The 22,508-nt window shown below is 36.0% G+C and overlaps 1 protein-coding gene across 4 annotated transcripts in view; it reads left to right on the top strand.

The window, feature by feature from the left end:
- ARHGAP32 (Rho GTPase activating protein 32) overlaps positions 1 to 22,508 on the top strand; it is a 281,739-nt gene that overhangs the window by 168,071 nt on the left and 91,160 nt on the right. For all 4 annotated transcript variants that reach the window (XM_032868916.1, XM_032868914.1, XM_032868913.1 and 1 more), the window contains one exon: positions 8,870 to 8,956. In XM_032868916.1, coding sequence (XP_032724807.1) covers positions 8,870 to 8,956 — 87 coding nt within the window. The remainder of the gene's footprint in view (positions 1 to 8,869; positions 8,957 to 22,508) is intronic.

Genomic DNA, 22,508 nt, shown 5'->3' with positions numbered 1-22,508 from the left:
TGGTACAGCTATTGGGGAAGACAGTATGGAGGTTCCTCAAAAAATTAAAAATAGATCTACCTATGATCCACTAATCACAGTACTGGGTTATTCAAAGAATATGAAAACACTAATTTGAAGGGATATGTTCACCCCTATATTTATTGCAGCATTATTTACAATAGCCAAATTATGGAAGCAGCCCATGTCCATTGATAGATGAATGGATAAAGAAGGTGTGGTATATACAATGGAATATAATTCAGCCATAAAAAGATGAAATCTTGCCATTTGCAACAACATGGATTTATCTAGACAGTATAATGCTAAGTGAAGAAATCCCTTTAATGAGGGTGGTGCCGAAGGCCAAGAAGGAAGCCCCTCCCAAAGCTGAAGCCAAAACAGAAGGCTTTGATGGCCAAAACAGCAGTGCTGAAGGGTGTCCACAGTCATACAAAAGAAGATCCACACATCGCCTGCATTCCAGTGACCCAAGACACTGCATCTCAAAGGCAGCCCAAATATCCTGGAAAGAATGCCCACAGGAGAAACAAGCTTGATCACTGTGCAGTCATCAAGTTCCCCCTGCCTACTGAGTCAGCCATGAAGAAAATAGAAGACAACAACACATTTGTGTTCATTGTAGATGTCAAGACCAACAAGCACCAAATCAAATAGGCTGTGAAGAAGCTCTAGGACATTGACGTGGCCAAGATCAACATCTTGTGGATAGCAGAAGGTGTACGTTCGACTGGCTTCTGTGATGCTTTGGTTGTTGCCAACAAAATTGGAAAAGTCTAAACTGAGTCCAGCAGCCTAAATCTAATTTCTTTCACCATAAAAAAATAATGCTAAGTGAAATAAGCCAGTCATAGACAAATAGCATATGATTTCACTCATACCTGGAACTTAAGAAACAGACAAAAGAATAAGGGGGGGGGAGAGACAAAGCAAAAAAACAAGTTCTTAACAAGAAAACAAATTAGTGGTCACCAGGGGTGAGTTGCGGGTGGTTGGTTGAAAAGGTGAAAGGAATTAAGAATCCACTTGTCTTCATGAGCACTGAGTAATATATGGAATTGTTGAATCACTGTATTGTACATCTGAAATTAATATAACACTGTATGTTAACTGTACTGGAATTAAAAAAAATCATGTGGGTGAAATAAATGAACAGTCAGACTTGAGAGTTTAATCCCTTGGTTAGTGAACTGGGAATAGGACATAAGGATGAAGAATGAAGTAGTTGGAAGGGAGGAGGGGTGAGACTGTCTTGCATATCTCTGAGAGAATCATTTGCCCTGGCTGGTTTTAACTGGACATTGGTCCAGACATAGAAGTGTAGAAGCCCTAACTACTCTCATTCAGCCTTAATTTTTAAAAAGCCTAAAATTAAAAACTGACTTGCAAATTATAGTAGTACTAAATGAGAAACTTTAAGGGGAAAAGATTAATGACACAGAGTTTTGCTAATTTAAAGCATGAAGGGTACTTTTACTTTGTTTTTGTAATGAAGTGTATTTAACTGTCAAGCCACAACATATAGAGAACAGTAGATAGGAATGTTGAAGATTTGTCTGAAATTTGAATCTCTACTAATTATTTTATTATGAAATTGATTTCTGACTAGACTGTAAGAAGTTCTGTGATATTCTGCTTTAAGAAGTTTACACTGACATCCTCTTTGAAATAATTGCAGTTTCTGTTAAGCTTGTTTTAGGAGACTACATTTGTTTAGAACGTTTCATACAGAAAACTGTTCACTTTTTAAGGTTATGAAATGTTTCTCATGGGTATAGAATTTGCTCATCAGGCTTATAGCATTGATCTCATTGACTTTAACCTTACAGATTTTGTTCTAAATAAATCAACTAATCCAAAAAAATAATTATTGATAGTTCAGAACGTTTTGTTAATCGTCTGTTTGATCCGTATTTCCTTTGTTACCTTCTTACTTTTGCTATCTTCGTTGGTGATTTGCTGAGTAGTTGTGGCATTATACTTTGTTTCCTTTCTTCTTCTCTTTCCTGTATCTACTCTAGGCTTTTTCTTTGTGATTACTATGAAGTTTACATAAAATATCATACGATATCCCGCTTTAAGCTGATATGAACCTAAGTTGGATTGCATAGAAAAACTGGTTTTCTTTGGCTCACATTTTAGGTTATTGTTATTACAACTTACATCTTTTTATATTTGATATCTATTTAAAGGCTATTGTAGCTATAGTCATTTATTTTTGTCTTTCAGCTTTTATACTAGAGTTAAAAGTGATTTACAGGGACACCTGGGTGGCTCAGTGGGGTAAGCCTCTACCTTCAGCTCAGGTCATGATCTCAGGGTCCTGGGATCGAGCCCTGCATTGGACTCTCTGCTCAGCAGGGAGCCTGCTTCCTCCCCCCTCTCTCTTTGTGCCTGCCTCTCTGCCTACTTGTGACCTCGTCTATCAAATAAATGAATAAAATCTTTTTAAAAAAAGTGATTTACATACCACTTTCAGTAAGAGAGAATTTTGAATGTATGCATTTACCTTTATTCTTGAATTTTATATGTTTATGTTTTTACTTTGTTTACTAGTATCTTTTCATTTCAGCTTGAAGAACTCTCTTTAGAATTTCTTGTAATGCAGTTATAGCAGTGATCTCCCTCTGCTGTTACTTGTCTGGGAAAGTATCTCTCCTTCATTTCTTATGGGCAGCTTGCCGTGTATAGTAGAATTGTTTGTCCGTTTTCTTCTTTCAGTACTTTGAACATATCATCCTAGTCTCTTGTGGTCTGCAAAATTTCTGCTGAAAAATCTGATAATGCTATGGGGATTCCTTTGTACACGAAAGTCTCTTTTCTCTTCTTGCTATTGAAATTCTTTTTGCTTGATTTTTGACTGAGTATAATGTGTCATGGTCAAATCCTTTTTGGGTTCAATACGTTTAGTGATGTTTGAGCTTCACATATCTGGATATCCATATCTCTTCTCAAATTGGGGAGATCAGATAAGCTTTTTGTCCCTTTTCCTCGTTCTCTTGGGACTCCAGTAGTGCATGTAGTGTTACACTTAATGTATCCTGTAAATTCTGTAGTCTTTCTTCATTCTTTTTCCATTTCTTTTTCTTTTTGCTTTTCTGCCTAATTTCAAAATACCTGTGTCTTTAAGCTCATTGATTATTTCTTCTGCTTTGAGATTGAGTCTGTTGTTGCTGTTCTCTATTGAATTTTTCAGTGCAGTCATTATATTCTTTAGCTCTGTGCTTTCTGGGTTTTTAGAAAATCATTTCTATGTCTTAAAGTTCCCATTTTGTTCAAGTAATGCTTCTCTAAGTTTGTTTAGTTGTCTGTCTGTCTCTCTCTCTCCTTTTTTGGTACTTCACTGAATTTCTTTAAGATGATTATTCTGATTTAAAAAAGATGATTATTCTGGATTTTTTGTCTATTACCTCCTAGATCTTTCTTTTTTTGGGTCCCTTATTAGATATTTATTCCATAGGTGATGTCATGTTTCCCTGATTTGTCATGATCCTTATGTTCTTGCACTGTGTCTGCACATTGGTGGAAGTAGTGTCCTCTTCCAGTTTTTATAGGTTCATTTAACAGGAGAAGACTTTGAAGAGTCACCATGGCTGGTGAGTTTGAATGGGCCAGCTGGTTGCATCTGTACAGAGGCAGTGTTTGCGGCTGGGGTCTCTGATAGATGAAACCACTGCACATCTTTTGAGGTCAGGTGGATTGCTGGCTTGGCTCTGTCATCAGGTAGGACCACTTGCCCAGCTGTGATTGCACATAGGTGCAGGCTGGGCTCAGTAATCATCCTTGGTTAGTTGTGGCCACACTTGCTACTGAATGGCCAGGTCATGCCAAACTGGTGTTTGTATTTTGGTGGGTCTGCAGGCTGGGCCCTATGATTGAGGGAGGCTAAAGGCTATCTGTGCTTTTGGGCAGGGACACAGGCTGGTCTCTGTGATGATGGAGAGTATGCACATCTTTTGCTGTATTTGGGCATGGTAACTGGTGGGATTTTCTCCCTGGTCAGGGATTCTGGCTGTGGCTGGTCAAGAGTGTTCATTCACTGGTTTCCTAGGGTGGGCAGGGTCACTGGCCGTGTCTTGCATCTGAGTGCTGCTTCCTGGAGGCCAGGCTCTGCAGTCTGGTAGTATCACTGACTGCCCTCTCTAGTTGGCTGATCTCTTGATTGGAGACCCCAACCAGGCAAAACTGATGACTGTGTCCCCTGGGCTTACCTGGCTACCATTTTAGCTCTGAAGATGGGTGGAGGTGCAGGTGGGGCTTTCTTATCAGGCAAGGTTGCCAGCAGGGTCCTGTCCACCACCAATATTCGTTGACTAGTTTCTTTGTGCCCCATCCTCTTTCTTTGTTACTAAGTGATCCCATGTGGTCTACCCCTGTCAATTCCTTCAGTGTTCCCTGTGAGGCAAGACAGAAATGGGCCTCCTGAAGTTCACCCCTCAGCACTGGGGACGCTAGATATCTCTCTAGGGCTCTTTTTTTCCTAAAGAAAAACCATAGCCCTAGGGAATTCTTTTCAGTGTGGTGCTGTGCTGGCCTAGGAAAGGGGTGGTGGTCATTACGAAACTACTCCTTTTTCCCGTCTAATATGACTTTTCTGTTTTTTGGTCTTAAGTGTTTGTGTTGGCCTCACCTCCCAAGTTCTAGGATTTTCACAACCATATTCTTATGTGTTGATAGTGGCTATTGTCTGTTTTGGTGGGGAGGGGTGGTCTAGAGTCTGGGTTCTCTGATTCTTCTGTCGTCTTGACGTCACTATTCATATAATCTCTTTCTGTCTTTCTCTCTTTCCTTCTGGGATTTTCACAATGCATGTTTTGGTCTTTTTGAATGTATCCTGCTGGTTCCTGAGCAACATTTCACTTTTTAAAATTCCTTTCTCTTTCTGTTCTTTGAACAGTATTCAGATTTCTCCTGCTTTCTGAAACTTTGTGTTATACTACTTTGCTTTGATGAAGGACTAATGTTAGTACAGTAATGACTATTTTCATAAAAGTGAAAATCCTTTTGGGATTTCTTTCTCTTAACAAAAACAGGTACTAACAGAGGTCTTTCATAAAAGTAAGGTGGTGTAATGCAGACTTTTGGAAAAGAGGATACTCTTCGCTTTATACCGTTTTGGCTTTTAAAAGGTTTCAAAGGAATGCTCTACCTTTGGATAGTGGGGGAAACCTGTATTTTTTTTTTTTTTAACTGATAAAATGGCAATGTATTTTTTTTCGTTTACTTCCTCTCTTTAGTTTTTTTTTTATTTTAATTTTTATTTTTTTTTCAGCATAACAGTATTCCTTGTTTTTGCACCACACCCAGTGCTCCATGCAATCCGTGCCCTAATACCCACCACCTGGTTCCCCCAACCTCCCACCCTTCGCCGCTTCAAACCCTTCAGATTGTTTTTCCGAGTCCATAGTCTCTCATGGTTCACCTGACTTACCCTATCTTTAAATAAGCTCTTTCTTCTTCTTGCCCAAATCTGCTGTTGATCCTTTTAGTTAGAATTTTTAGTCATTCCTCAAATTTGTTTTTTGTGCTCTTTTTTATTTTCTTTTTCTTCATTGATATTTTCATTTATACAGTGTTTTTCAGGTTTCCCTTAGTTCTTTGAGTTCTTTGAGTGTGCTTTATGTAGTACATTTGAGATCTGTTAGGTCCTTGTATTGCTTGTATTGGTTTTTTATTTATTTTCTTGTGAATGATCCATATGTTCCTGTTTCTTCGTATATTTTGTGAGTTTTGTTGTTGTTGCGTACTGGACATTTGGATATTATAATGTGGTAACTATGGAAATCAGATTCTATCTCTTACCACAGGTATGCTGTTTTTGATCGTGAGGGCTGCAATCTGTGTTTTTAGCGACTTTTCCAGGCTGTTTTTGAAAAGATTGTGTTCTGTGTCCTGTGTGCTCACTGATGTCTCTTCTTTTACTTGTGTTCAGATAGTGTTTTGTGAGGGAATTCCTTGAATGCCCAGAACTGAAAATAAAAAATAAAGAAAATAAATAATAAGCCCGTCTTTGCACATTTCCTTTGTATTAAGAAACTCATTCAACAATTAACCAGGCTCTTTACAGCTCTGTCTTAGCCTGGAGAGTAGAGCTGAAAGCTTAGGAAATCTTTATGTCTTTTGTGCGTGTGTCCTACTCTGAACATATTCATGGCTTTCTAAATGCCCCACCATACACACATACTTTTGAATGCTCTCATTTCCCAAGGAACCTCTCTTCTCAGCTCTTTCTCCTGGGCGTTAAGCGATCTATATTACGTCTTAGCTATAATCTTTTGCTTCAGGTGACTGAAGACTTTTAGTTCACTTTACGATATTTTAATGATGCTGTTTTTTTAAAATCCCCCAGGGTGAATTCCAATTTAGGTGAAAAAGAAACGTATTCCTTCTGTCAACCCTTCATGTAAATGCCAGACAGATCAGAACAGACAAATATAATAGTTTATTAATGATGTCTCTGCTCCTTCTGGACGCAAGGAGCAGAGGGCGCTAGGGCTTCTGTGGACAAGAGTGTTGCTGAGATGGGAAGGGGAGAAGCAAGGGTGTGTAACAATACCACGGAGCTTTCCTGCAAGTCAGAAGTCACCATTTTTCTTGATTCATTGTCTCATGCTGATTGTAAACTTTCTACTGTATTCTACATTACTGAGAAAGTTGGTTGTGAGAGTTACTGCTTGTTTTTCTCTGAAGGGAATGGAGTTTGGAGTTGCCCACCCAGCCATTTCATTGACACCATTTGACTGTCCACACCATCTGAACATCCTCCCTTTCTGTTACGTCCTCTCCAATTATCTTTTTGCCTTTTGGGGGAAGTTTTTTCTTCTCTTCCTCACTCTCTCCTTCGCCCTAGTTCTTCTTAAGAAGGTTGATTTTATTTCTAGTCTTTATTCCTTCTGTATTTACGGCCATTTTAAAATTTAAAACTCTTTCTTGTGGTTTGGATGTTCAGGAGTTGTGTTTTGTTTTTTTTTTACCTCCATTGAGGGGAATTGAAAATTGGTGAGATATCCAGAGGTCTCATTGTTCTTTACTGCTGAGCCACCAGTTTTCTGAACTGAGGGAGAGCATGTGCTCTTTCTTTGTCTCTTTGTGCCTGGTTGCTACTTCTCTTTGTTCTCCAGTCCTTTCCCCAATCTCCTGTGCAAACACAGAGCTAGCTTGCTTCTGTCTGTCCTACTGTGAACCTTGGTGTAGAGCTGCTGCTTACTCTCGGAAGCCCTGGTTGCCTCCTCTTGGAAGCCCTGGTTGCCTCCAGGGGTTTCTCCTGGCTTTTCTGTGCCAGCTCCAGCCTTTAATTGTTCAATCTCTTGAATGCCTGAGAAGGCACTCTCTGAGCCTTCTTGCCTTGCTCCCTGTCTGCAGTGGTTAGCTGCAGTGTGCTGGGGAGACACCACACACATCATAGGTTCCTCCTCTGGGCTCCTGCTGCTCTTCCCCCAGCCTAGGTTGTACTGATCCTATAACTTGGGGTCTGGTGGGCATTAACTCTTTGCTACAAGGTTTCCATGGAATTTTTGTTCATTACTCCAGTCCACGCACAGTCTTGAGCATTTGGCTGGTTTCTCCTTACCCTGTCTAATGCAGGTTCTTTTTCCTTCTGCATCTTTAACAGGCTTCTGAGCATGTCCGTGGGTCTCTTCTGTCTCATGAATGTTCATTTCCCTTTTTAGTTCATTTAGGTTTTTTCTTACCCCTAATTCTTTTTTTAAAAGTATGATTTTGTAGTTAATCCGGCTTATTTTGGCTTGTGCGAGAATGATCATTATCTTGTGAGCTTCTACTTAATACCAGAATGTTTTTAAAAATACTTCTGTCATACTGCTCTCAAAAATAGAAAATATGTTTATCTTTTTTTTTTATATAATAACTATAATGATGGTAACATTAAGCACTTATGAGTAGTAGGCGTCTTGGTGAACACTTCAAGTGCATTATCTCATTTGATACTCACAAACTTGAGAATAGGTACTGTTAATCATTCTCATTTTCCCAAGGAGAGATTGAGTAGGTATGTCAGTATTGTACAGCTAGTTAGTGACAATTGTGAACTCAGGGTTCTAGAGCCTGAACTCTGTCTGTAGAGCAGAGTTGGCAAATTCACATCCCTAGGTGGGGCAGATGTCTGATATAAATGCAAGAAGAGAGTAGTGCATGAAAAAATAACGAAGCAAGCAGCATGATGACGGACAGTTACCATTCAGCCTAGACACTGGGGTCAAAGTGTTTGGAGAATACATGCCTCATTTAAAGGGTTTGGTCACTTTTCAGTTCCAGCCGGTTATTGCTCAGATGAGAATATGGGTCTAATATTTCAGATTTTCTGATTTTTTTTAGTAGAAGCCAGAAATCTGTGTTTTTCAGATGAAATGACTCCGTTTCTAAATTCTTGCTGCTGGTTCAGGTAAAAATAAAATAAAATCTTATGTTCAGATACGCATGAGAAGTCTAAAGTAACACATGTTTGCAGGCCCAGCCTGTTCTCTGGGAAGCCAGTTTCCAATCTCTGGCATAAGCCCGAGCTGTCTTTTGGCCACTTGCCCATGCTGCCTGTCAGTGCCCTCACTGCCGTCCTGTCACATATGTGCTAAATAAACTCAGGGAGTGAAGACCTTCTCTTGAATGGACATATTTTATTTACTGCTGTTATGCAGTTGTGCTACTTTAAAGTAGGAAGCCAATACTTAGAAACATATTTTTGAAAACATCCTGAATTCTTTGTTTTATCTTCAGAAGCAGCAGAGTTCCATTGAAAGGCATATCTCACAGTGAGTCGATGTGAGGGTTTAAGTGTTACTGAATGCCTCATTTATTCGTATTCATTAATCATAACTTTCCCTCTCTCCCCTCCCCCCCACTGTTTTGGACATAGCTCTCACTTTCAGAAGAACAGAATGAAGTAACGAAAAACGGCTGTGAATCTAAAGAGCTGGTCTACCTCGTGCACATTGCTTGTCAGGTAATTCTGTGGATGTGTAGATTCCTTTAAATGCATTTTTTATGGTGTCTCATAGAATTCACAGAAAGAGACTCATATGGTATTGAAATGAAATTGGACAATGCTTGACCATTGTTAAGAAAATAAACAGTATCCTTTAAAAAAGGGATAAATGCGTTCATACAAAAGTACATGGAATGCCCAGTTTAGTATTGTAACTTGTATATCTTCTGTCTGCATTTTTAGAAATCTTTTAAGGCTTTAGACATTTGTGGACGAATAACAGTGACTATGGCAACACAGATGTTTCGTTTTATTCTTTCTCCCAGTCATATTGGCAATTCTGCATGTGCTCAGAGTCGAAACAATTAATAGAACCAGTCCTACAGATACTTAATTTACAAACTTAAATGAAAACTCTTCTTAGAAGAGTAAAGGAAATACATCTTCTATTGATGATAAGATTAAATGAATCAGCTACTGCTCACCTCTTAAAGTAAAAGAGCAAACGTCTCTGCCTGAGATGCTCACTTTCCTACCAGGCAGGAAGTTTCGCTGTAGTGGATGTAGTGTGTGTACATGTGTGCATATTTTAGGAGGGCGCTGTTTCTTGACTCTTAATGTTAGAACTTTTGTGAGGATAATTACCGTGACTTCTCTTAATGAGATTTGGAGTAGGTCATCTGTTTTCCTCCGCCATGTAAGTAGTTTAGTTCCTTTTTCTTACTTCACTTTAATTAAGCCTTATGTGTAGTTTTGATTAGTGATTGTAAAGTAACTGTTTTTGAGAAAAGCTTTCTTTTGTGCAAAGTTTTTAGTTCTCTTTGGGAAAGAGTCAGATAGGGGCATTTATGGTTTTTTTTCCCCCAAAAAATGTTATTCTTGTACCCAAAGTTAAAAATTACATTATCTTGAAAAGTTTAATGGTTATCTCATATGGGAAATACCTCAGCTCCTAGTGTTGGTGATTTTAAAGAAAACCTTTCAGAATTAAGTGCTTTTATTTATTGGTGTCAGAATATGAGATTGGGAATTGAAAATTTATAAATTTGTATACAAATTGGAAATTGTATACAAATATGAAACTTTGGCCAAATATGAAATTTATAAATTTGTATACAAATTTTATTTTATTTTATATTTTATTTATTTATATATATAATTATATATATATTTATATATTTATTATATATTTTATAAATAAGATGGCCAAAGTTTTGTATTGTTAATATATGTTTTATTGTGTATCATCTCGGTTCCTTTGAGGAAGTAGGCAGCTTTGAATCACTAAGTGTCGTGTCATGTTTCATTAAATGCTTCTTTTCATGACTTAATTTTTTTTTTCAAAATTTTGTTTTACACAGAGAGAGAAAGAGCATAAGTAGGGGGTGAGGGAGAAGCAAGCTTCCTGCTCTGCTGGGAGCCCAGTGTGGGGCTTGATCCCAGAACCCTGGGATCATGACCTGAACCAAAGGCAGACACTTAACCGACTGAGCCACAGGTGCCCCATCGTGACTTAATTTTTAAGTGAAAATAACATATATGTTTTGGTGAACCATTACTCATACATAAATATAAATCATATCTTCTTTATCTGGAGCACATGATTGACATGTCATTACTGACATGTAATTAATTAATCTCTCTATAACCTAACATCTTTTAGCATCTTTCTTCTCACTATTAATTTCCATATGACCTGACAATGCAAATAGTTTTATTCTCATAAGCAAAACCTAATATTACAAACACTTATGCTATTTTTTAGGTGACCTTCAAAAGGTAAGCATGATATTTTGGAACCATATGTCAGAATGTATAATTGTCACTTGATTATACTTACATGAATTAGTGATCTAGCTAGTTAGGCTCTTTCCTGGTTGTAAGTATCTTGTCAATCTGCTTAAAAAATTTAAGACTACTCAGTATACTACTCATTACACCAAACTAGTAATTTACTGCAATGTAATAATGCCATTGCACTTCTCTGCAGTACTGTAAGTGATCATTGAGGCACCCCCAATGCTTATTTTCTATTTCCTTGCCAAATGTGTTGGTCATAAATCATATTAAATTGGAATCCTATATATTTTTTTAATAACTAATAATATACAGACTTATAATTAAGCCCTCTCTTTTTGCCAATGAGGAAATTGAGGCCCAAATTACTGATGTGACCTTCCTAACTTTATATGAAATCTTAGCAGGAACTGCTAAAAAGACCCAATTGCCAGTTTTTCCTGCATCTCAGTGGAATTCACAGTCTAGAACAGATTTAAGAGATAGCTTACTTAGTCTTCAGATAAGATACGATCACCATTACATGCTGATATTTTTTCATATATTGCGTATTTTTGCTAATTTCTAATTTTTAAAGTACCCTTGAAGTTCTCTTTATTTAACCTACTCTTCTCTTGTTCTTCAGTCTTAGAAAATGGCCAATTTAAACAACTGTGGTTTTTTTTTTTTTTTAAGTTAAGTACTACTGATTCTTTTAGGTCTTATCTTTGAACCTTTTAATTTTGCTTTTGCCTCTGCCCTTTAGGTTTTTATTTCTTGTTAAATTGTGAATTCAGAAATGTAACCATGTCTTTCATACTGAAGCGATCCAAATTCAGTAGGCATTTTGATTATGTGTCTAGTGTACAGATATTATGACATGCAGTACAACATTTCATTCTTTCAACAACTGTGTGAGGTAAATAGTCCATTTTTCATCTTACAGATGATGAATCTAAGACCCAAGAATGTTAATAACTTCCCCAAGATCGTAAAATTAAAGAGAAAGACCAGGATTTGAACCTCAGTCTAGTGTTTTTTTTTCCCCCTGATTCTTCTTTTTCTAATATGATTTATAGCTGATTAGCTACCCTGAAATCTGCAAGCATATCCTAAATGTTAATAAAGAATTACAGAAATGTATTGAGAGTGACAGTCAAATTTCTTTGCATGACATAAGTGGAGAAAGTCTAGGTACCATTCATATATACATATTTGAAGACACATATATGTATCTTTTTTCTGATTTAAAAGTGTGGGTTTATGGGTTTTTAGGATAAAAATACTTCTAGAAATTTTGGAAAATATGGGAAGTGGAGAAAAAAAAAGAAAGTTGCCATGAAACTACTATCCTGAGATTGCCCGTTTACATTTTTTGCATATTTTTGCTTTGTTTTACATAGTTGTATTTTATAATTGAATACAGGCATATATATATATATATATATATATATATATATATATATAATCTTACATAATTTTTTATTTATAAAGCATTCTTCCATGTTACTAAAATCTCTGTAAACATTAGTTAATTAATTTACTGTATAGTTGACATACAATATTATATTGAGTTGGAGGTATACCAACAGAGTGGTTTGACATTTACATACAGTACAAAATGATCACCATCTCTCACCATACATAATTATTACTATATTATTGATTGTATTCTTTATGTTGTACTTCATATCCCTGTGACTTACTTACTTTATAACTGGAAGATTGTACCTCTTAATCCCCCTCACTTATTTCATGCATCCCCCAAATATCTCCCTTCTGGTAACCATCAGTTTGTTCTTTGCATTTATGAGTCTGTTTCTGTTTTGTTTGTTATTTGTTTGGTTTTTTAGAGTCCACGTATAAATGAAACGATAAGGTGTTTGTCTTTCTATGTCTGACTTACTTCACTTAGCATAACACCTTCTCAGTCCATCTGTGTTGTGATAAGTGGCAAGAGTCCATTCTTTTTTACTGGCTGAGTAATACTCCATGCACCTGTATTCCATAACTTCTTTATTCATTCATCCGTCAGTGGATACTTAGTACTTCCATGTTACATTCATTGTAAAGGTGGTGCAGTGAACATGGTGGTGCATACAATAGCTCTCTGAATTAGTGTTTTGTCTTATTTAGGTGAATAGCCCGTTGAGGAATTGCTGTATCATATGGTATTTCTGTTTTTAAACTTTTGAGGAATCCCCATACTATTTTTAATAGTATTTCCACCCATATACATGCCCACCAACAGTATATGAAGGACTCCTTTTCTCTGTATCCTTGGCAACAATTATTTCTTGTCTTTTTGATATTATCCATTCTGACAGGTGGGAGGAACCTCCCAATGTGGTTTTTCTTTGCATTTCCCTGTGATCAGCAATGTTGAACATTTTTTTCATGCATCTCGTGGCCATCTATATGTCTTCTTTGGAAAAATGTTTGTTCAGGTTCTGTGCCCATGCCCATTTTTTTTTTTTTAAGATTTTATTTATTTATTTGAGAGAGAGCATGAGCGAGGAGAAGGTCAGAGGGAGAAGTGGACTCCCCATGGAGCTGGGAGCCCGATGCGGGACTCGATCCCGGGACTCCGGGATCATGACCTGAGCCGAAGGCAGTCGTCCAACCAACTGAGCCACCCAGGTGTCCCCCCATGCCCATTTTTTAAATGAGATTTTTGTTCTGTGTGTATGGGTCTTGGGTTGTTTGAGTTCTCTATATATTTTGGATATTAACCCCTTGTCTGACATATCACTTAAAAACACCTTCTCCCGTTTAGGAGGTTGTCTTTTCATTTTGTTGATGGTTTACTTCTCTGGGCAAAAGCTTTTTAATGTGCTGTAGTGTCAATTTTTTATATTTGTTTTTGTTGCCCTTGTCTGAGGAGACAGATCCAAAAAAATATTGCTAAGACTGATGTCAAAGAGATTATTGCCTGTGTTTTCTTTTAGAAGTTTTATGGCTTCAGGTCTTACATTTAGGTCTTGAATCTATTTAAGTGTATTTTTGTATATGGTATAAGGAAGTGGTCCATATTCATTCTTTTGCATGTAGCTGTCCAGTATTCTAAAGACCATTTATGGAAGCAACTGTCTTTCCCCATTGTGTATTTTTGGCTCCTTTGTCATAGATTAATTGACCATATACACATGGGTTTATTTCTGGGTTCTCTACTCTGTTCTGTCTCTTTTCGTGCCAGTACTATACTGTTCTGATTACGATAGCTTGAAAGTGTAGTTTGGAATCTAGACGCATGATACCTCTAGCTTTGGTCTTCTTCAAGGTTATTTGGCTGGGTGTTTTGTGGTTGCATACAGATTTTAGAATTTTCATTCTAGTTCTATGAAAAATACTCTTGCTATTTTGATAGGGATTGCACTGAATCTATAGATTGCTTTGGGTAATATAGACATTTAAACAATATTAAATTTTCCAAGCATGAGCATGGTGTACCTATACATTTATTTATGTCCTCTTTACTTTCTTTTATTGATATCCTCTAGTTTTCAGAGTACAGCTATTTCACCTCCTTGATTAAATTTATGCATAGGTATTTTACTATTTTTGATGCAATTGTAAGTGGGATTGTTTTCTTAATTTCTCTTTCTGCTAGCTTGTTATTAGTGTATAGAGATGAAACCGACTTTTTATATTAATGTTATATCTGCAACTTTACTAAATTCATCAATTATTTCTAATAGTTTTTTTCCAGTGGAGCCCTTAGGGTTGCCTATGTATAGTGTTACAAATATTTGCAGCATGTTAGCAGCAGATAGTGACAGTTTGACTTCTTCCTTAGCAATTAAAATTCCTCTTATTTCTTTTTCTTTTCTGATTGCTATGACAAAGGCTTCCAGTACTTGGTTGAATAAAAGGGGTGAGACTGCATTCTTGATTCGTCACTGATCTTAAAGCAACAGCCTTCAGCTTTTCACCATTGAGTACGATGTTATCTGTAGTAATGTTTTATATGACCTTTATTATGTTGAGGTATGCTCCCTCTGTTCCCCCTTTTTGAGAGTTTTTATTGTGAATGGATGTTAAATTTTATCAAATGCATTTCCTGCATCTGTTGAAATGATCATATGGTTTTTTATTTATTTTGTTAATGTGGTGTATCATATTGATTGATTTGTGGCTATTGAAACATCTTTGTATCCCTGTCAAATCCCACTTGATTGTGGTGTATGATCCTTATAATGTGCTGTTGAATTTGGTTGTGTAATATTTTGTTGAGGATTTTTGCATTTACATTCATCAGGGATATTGGTATTGTAATTGGTATTGTAATTTTCTATCTTTGCAGTGTCTTTGTCTAGTTTTGGTATCACAGTAATGCTAGACTCATAGAATGAACTTGGAAACATTCCTTCCTTTTCCGTTTTTTCGAACAGGTTGAGAAGGCTAGGTATTCCGTCTTCTTTATGGTTTTTTTTTTTTTTTTTTAAATTCATCTGTGAAGCCATCTGGTCCTGGACTTCCGTTTGTTGGGAATTTTTCCATTACTGATTGAATTTCATTACCAGTAGTTGTTCTGTCTAGATATTCTGTTTCTTCTTGATGAAGTGTTGGAAGATTTTATGTTTGTAGGAATTTATCCGTTTTTTGTAGTTTGTCTAACTTGTTGATGTGTAATTGTAGTAGTCTAATAATTTTTTGTATTTCTGGGATGTAAGTTGTAACTTCTTTCATTTCTGATTTTATTTACTTGACTTTCCTCTTCTTTTCTTGATTAGTCTGCTTTTGTTTTGTTTTGTTTTGTTTTTCTTTTTGTTTTATTTTTTAAGTAATCTTTATACCCAGTATGGGGCTCAAACTTAAAACCCTAAGATAAAGAGTTACAGTCTCCACCAACTGAGCCAGCCAGGCATCCCCGGCTAAAAGTTTAAAAATTTTGTTTATCTTCTCAAGGAACCAACTCCGAGTTTCATTGATCTTTTCTCATATTTTTAGTTTTTATTTCATTTATCTGCTCTGATCTTTATTATTTTCTGTCTTCTAACTTTGGTTTTGTTTCTTTTTCTTTTTCCAATTTCTATAGGAGTAAGTTTGAATTGTTTGAGATTTTTCTTGTTTATATAAAGATTTTACTTATTTGAGAGACAGAGATAGAGATGGCAAGAGAGAACACAAGTGGGGAGGAGAGGGAGAAACAGACTCCCTGATGGGCACAGAGTCCAGCACAGGGCTCAATCACAACCTGAGCCAAAGGCAGACAATCATCTGAGCCACCCATGTGCCCTGAGATTTTTCTTGTTTCTTGAGGTAGGCCTATATTGGTCTAAACTTCCTTCTTAAAACTGCTTTTGCTATTCCCTTAAATTTTAAACAGTTGTGTTTTCATTTTAATTTTTCTCCAGGTATTTTTTCACTGCTTCTTTGATTTCTTCACTGATCAATTGGTTATTTAGCCTCCAAATGATTGTGTTTTTTTCTAATTTTTGCCTTGGAATTGATTTCTAATTCCATACGATCATGATGGGAAAAGGTGCTTGATATGATTTCAGTCTTTTAACACTTACTTTAGACTTGTTTTGTGGCCTAACATGTGATATGTTCTGAGAAATGTTCCATGTGCACTTGAAAAAAAAACTTGTGCTGTTTTGGTAGTGTTTGTGTATATGTATGTCAAGCCCATCTGGTCTGATGTGTTGTTTAAAGTCATTGTTTCCTTATTGATTTTCTGTCTAGACACTGTATCCATCAATGTAAATGGTATATTAAAGTTCCCTATTGTTATTGTGTTACTGTCAGTTTCTTGCTTTTGGCCTGCTATTTATAGTTGTTTCATTATCTTGTTGGATTTATCTCAGCCATTATGTAATACTTCTCTTTGTCTCTTGTCATAGTCTTCGTTTTAAAGTATTTTGTCTGATACAATTATTGCTATGCCAGCTTTCTTTTTGCTACATTTACATGGGGTATTATTTTTCTTCTTTTCATTTTCAGCCTGTATGTGCCTTTATGTCTGAAGTGACTCTCTTGTAGGCAGCATATAGATGGGTCTTACATTTTTATCCATTTAGTTAGCCATTGTCTTTTCACTGGAGCATTTAGTCCATTTACATTTAAAGCAATTGTGGATAATTTTGTACTCATTGCCATTTTGTTAATTGTTTTCTAATTGTTTTGTATTTTGTATTTCTTTTATTCTCTTACCTTGTAACTTGACTTCTTTAGTGTTATGTTTGGATTCCTTTCTATTTATTTTTAGTGTATCTATTATAGTTTTTTGTTTTGTCTTTAACATGAAGTTCATATGGAATACTCTTTGTATATAGCAGTCCATTTTAACTTGATGGTCCCTTAGATTGAAACACATTCAAGTTTTAGACCAGTTGAAATGAATGGTTTATTGTGTTTGGATTGTATTAACTACCTTTGTATTTTAATGAGAATTCATCATTATATAATAGTCTATTTTTTCTGAGGATCAAGTTTTTCATAAATATTTACTGTACTCTGAAAGCTCCTTTATGTCCTGGTAGGTGGGGTAAACAGTTGGTTTTAGGGGAATGCTTTCCTGCCTCGAAATATCTCCTGCTTGAAATTCCACCATCAGAAATGCATTCCTTGGTATTAAATATCTTCTCCGCTTAGTCTACTTAGAAAATGCCATTATTAAGGGGTGGGGTTGACTAATAACATTTGTAGAGCATCTGTGTATGAACAAAATATATAGATAGGTTGTTAAACATCCAAACCTTGTAACTCTCTTGTGAAATGTGTTACTGTTTTCATTTTATAGGTGAGTAAACTGTTGCTGATAGGTGTTAAATAACTATGTAAAGTCCTCTGTCTAGGATAAGGCCCTGCTAAGGTTAAATCAGTTCATTTTCTTTTCAGATCACTCTTTTTTATTGAACTTCATCATACCATTAAAGAGAGAATTTATTCTTTTTCAGTTAAGTTTTCCATGATAAAGTGACTTCCAAGGACATGGGTGAGGACTGTTCTCAGAAAGAACAGCAAATATATCTAGAATTTGTCTTTTTCCATCTATATTACCACCAAACTAGCCCAAGGTGCTATATCTTGTTGGGATGTTGTGATTAGCATTTGTGCTTGCATCCTATAATCAGTTAGAACCATTTAAACTGCTGGAGTGATGTAAAATGTAAATTGAAAATGTTATCTTCATGGTTAACACTCTTCAATAAATTTTCACCAACTGCTAACCAAGTCCTGTGGAAGTCCCACCTGATCTGGACCTTGCCTACCTCTCCTGCATCCTGTCATAACAGTCTGCTCATTTCTTTGTTCTGGTCACGCTGACTTTCATTCAGTTTGACTAAGTCCTTTCCTACTATAAAATATTGAATATTGCTCATCTTGTAACTCCGTTCACACTGCACTGGCTGTGTCTGGTGCCTTCTCAGTTTTCAGGTTAGAGTTTAGATACCACCTCCTCAGAAGGGCTTTTCCTGACTACCTTCCCTGAGGTAGGTTCTTATTTAATCTCCTCACAGAATGAAGTTATAATTATTTTACTTATGTATTTATTTACTTTAAAAAGTATTTGTTCAAAAATATACATGCGCTTCTGTGTTTATTACAGCATTATTTACAATAGCCAAGGTATGGAATCAACCCTAGGCAGCCATTAATAGATGAACAGATGAAGTTATGGTGTATATATACACAGTGGAATATTATTCACCCATAAAAAAGAAGGAGTGCTTGCTACTTGTGACAACATGGATGGAACTAGAGGGATTATGCTGAGTGAAATAAGTCAGACAGAGAAGTACAAATACCATATGGCTTCACTTATATGTGGATTCTAAAAAGCAAAACAAACAAAACAGAAATAGACTCAATTATAGAGAACAAACTGATGTTTGACAAAGGGGAGGTGGTTGGTGAGATGGGCAAAATAGGTGAAGGGAGTTACAAAATAACATAAATCATGGAGTGTAGTAACATTGCACGATGACAGATGGTAACCACACTTACTGTGGTGAGCATTTTGTAATGCTTATAATTGTTGAAGCACTGTGTTGTGCCCCTGAAACTAGTGTGTAACATTCCATTTCAATGATACTTCAGTAACACTTATTTTTCTCAGTAGAAATAAATTTTGAGAAATCAGAGATTTGATGCTCTGGCATTTCTAATGCTTCCTCCAGTTCTCCTACTGTGTAGGTCCTCAGTAATGGGAGGAAGAAGAACAAATTTTTGTCTTAGAAATTTGATCCTGTGTACATTAGTGATTTCTTTTTCTCTCATCCTGTTTTAGCCTTATTGAGAATTGTTGATATCTTGTTACTGGTTGGATAACAAAAATTACTTGATAGTAATAACTATTAAGGTTAGAAGTTAGCAGTAAATTAGAAGTTTAAAAATTTAAGCAGATACACATAATGAGTTTTTTGAATTGTTTTTGTTTTGTTATTTATAAAAGAAGTAAATTTCTAAAATATTCTGATCATTTGTAGTTGATCCTTGAACAACACCAGTCTAAGTAGCATGATTCCACTTACACATAGATTTTTTTTTTAAAGATTTTATTTATTTGACAGACAGAGATTACAGGTAGGCAGACAGGCAGGCAGAGAGAGAGAGGGGGAAGCAGGCTCCCTGCTGAGCAGAGAGCCAGATGTGGGGCTTGATCCCAGGACCCTGGGATCATGACCTGAGCCGAAGGCAGAGGCTTTAACCCACTGAGCCACCCAGGAGCCCCTAGATTTTTTTTTTTTTTTAATAAATACAGTGTATTCCTATAAATGTATCTTCTCTTCCTTATGATTTTCTTAATAACACTCCTTTCTTCTACCTTACTTTAAGAATACAGTAAAAAAAAAAAAAAGAATATAGTACACAATATAACATACAAAATATGCTTATTGGCTTTTTCTGTTATTCCATGGCTTCCAGAGTAGACTATTAGAAGTTATGTTTTGGAGGAGCAAAACTTAATATGTGGATTTTTTTAAAAGAAGATTTTATTTGTTTATTTGACGGACAGATCACAAGTAGGCAGAGAGGCAGGCAGAGAGAGAGGAAGGGAAGCAGGTTCCCCACTGAGCAAAGAGCCCGATATGGGGCTTGATCCCAGGACCCTGAGATCATGACCTGAGCCAAAGGCAGAGGCTTAATCCACTGAACCACCCAGGTGCCCCAATATGTGGATTTTTGACTGTGCACTGAGGTCAGTGTCCCATGTTGTTCAAGGGTCAATTGTATTTTATTCAGTTTATTTGGAAATTTGATGATTAAACCTGCATATGAAATTTTTGCATATGAAATTTCAAGTTCTTTCGTATCTGCTAAAATGGGAGGTATTTTACTATATTTAGAATTTTCTCAGTGAATTTAACAGTTTCAGATGATTTGCAAATTATATTGAGGTTTTAATTTTGTGAATGATAATCTGTTTAAAAGAACAGATTTTACTGGGATAAGAACATTTTTAAAAAATCGAAAGAAATCAGTTCACTGTTGTATAAGGAAATGAATTTTGACATCCAGTCCCCCACCATACCACCACTTACTTTTCTAGGCTCTTTTGCATTTTTGTGGTTGGTTGGTATACTGCTTAGAAAGAAGAAAACATGACTACTTTTTAAAAATTAGTATATTTTTTAGAATAGTTTTAGGTTTACAGAACACTTTAGTGAAAAGTTCAAGGTTCCTGTATACCTCTTATCCCCACATATGCTCAACCTTGTTCACTATGGACATCTTTCCGCCCAACATGGTATCTTTGTTACAATTGATACTACATATCTTTGTCAGCAAGGGTTTAGTCATGGTGTTGTACATTCTGTGGGTTTGGACAGATTTATAATAATATATACCTACCATATGGTATCATACAAAATAGTTTCTTGCCCTAAAAATTCTCTGTGCTGTGTTTATCTTTCACTTCTCCCTAACCAGTGGTAACCACAGATATTTTTATTGTCTCTGTAGTTTTGTCTTTTTTCAAAATGTCATATAGTTTGAATTATTACAGTATATAGCTTTTCCAGCTTGGCTTCTTTCACTTAGTAATATGCATTCAGGTTTCCTCCATGTCTTCTCATGGTTTCTTTCTTCTTAGTGCTGGATAATATTCCACTGTTTGGATGTACCACAGTTTACATACACCATCACATTACATCCACCAGCTGAAGGACATCTTGATTGCTTGTAAATTTCAGCATGAATAAAGTTGCTAAAGTTGGGGTTTTGTGTGGACATAACTTTTAGCTTACTTGATAAACACCAAGGAGTCTAGTTGCTGGAACCTATGCTAAGGTATGTTTAGTTTCATAAGAAACTGACATACTGTCTTCCAAAGTGGGTTTACCATTTTGTTTTCCTACTAGCAATGAAATAAATTTCCTGTTGCTTCACATCTTTGTCAGCATTTGGTTTTACCAGTTCTGGATTTTTGCCAGTCTGATAGGTGTGCAGTAGTATCTCATCTTAGTTTGCATTTCCCTGATAACATGTGATATGGAACATCTTTTCATATACTTAGTGATCATTTACGTATCTTTTTGGTGAGGTCTCTGTTAAGGTCTTTGGACCATTTTTAAATCAGTTGTTTTCTTATTGTTGATTTTTAAGAGTTCTTTGTATATTCAGGATAATAGACCTTTACCAGAAAAATCTTTTGTCAAGATTTTCACTCAAGTCTGTTACTTGTTTTTTCATTTTCTTGGTAGTGTCTTGACACAGCAGAAAATTTTTATTTCATTGACGGTCAGCTCATCAATTCTTTTATGGATTTTGCCTCTAGTGTTGTATCCTAAAAAGTCCCTCACCAAACCCAAGATCATATCTGTATTCTCCCATGTTACTTTCTGAGTTTTATTGTTTGCATTTTACATTAAGGTCTGTGATCCATTTTGAGTGATTTTGTGAAAGCTATAAGGCTATATTTATATTTTTGCCTGTTGATTTTGCCAATTTTTCCAACACTAGTTTGTGAAAAGGCTTTTTATCTATTGTATTGCCTTTTCTCTTTTGTCAAAGTTTGGTTGATGATATTTAGGTACTTCTGGGCTCTCTATTTTGTTACATTGGTGTTTTTATTTTTTGGCCCATACCACACTGTTTTGGTTATTGTAGCTTTCTGATAAGTCTTGAAATCACTTAGTGTCATTCTTCCAACTTTGTTGTTCTCTGTGAATATTGTGGTAGCTATTCTTGGTCTTTTGCCTCTTTATACAGACTTTAGAAACAGTTTGCTGATATTAACAAAAATACTTGCTTTGGTTTTGATTGGCATAGCACTGTGAATCCTGATCAAGTTGGGCAGAATAGACATCTTGACAATATTGAGATTTCTTATCCTTCAACATGGTATAGTTCTCAAATTTTTTAGTCCTTTGTTTACTTCTACCAGAGTCTTACACTTTTCTTCATATAGATCTTGTACATAGTTTTTTAGACTTAGACTTAACTTTTTCTTTTTTTGGAGGGTGCTGATATAAATGCTATTGTGTTTTTAATTTCAAATTGAGTTTATTCATTTTGGCACCTAGGAAAGCAGTTGACTGTTTGTATATTAGCTTTGTATTCTGCTTTTTGGTATAATCACTTAGTAGTTCCAGAAGGATTTTAGATAATTATTTTGTAGTGTATACCTAAATGATTATGTCTTCTGTGTGCAAAGGCTGTTTAATTTCTTCCTTGTCCATTTGTATATCTTCTATTTCCTTTTCTTGCCTTAATGCATTAGCTAGGAATTCCAGTACAGGGTTGAAAAGCAGTGGAGAGAGGGGACATCCTTACCTTGTTCCTGATCTTATTTGGAAAGCTTCAGGTTTCTCACTATTACATATGATACCCACTGTAGATTTTA

This window comes from Lontra canadensis, unplaced genomic scaffold, assembly GCF_010015895.1.
Source record: "Lontra canadensis isolate GAN:19392208 unplaced genomic scaffold, GSC_riverotter_1.0 scaffold36, whole genome shotgun sequence".
NCBI lineage: Eukaryota > Metazoa > Chordata > Mammalia > Carnivora > Mustelidae > Lontra > Lontra canadensis.
The sequence above is the reverse complement of the archived record's forward strand: the minus strand, read 5'-3'. Positions and strand labels throughout refer to the sequence as shown.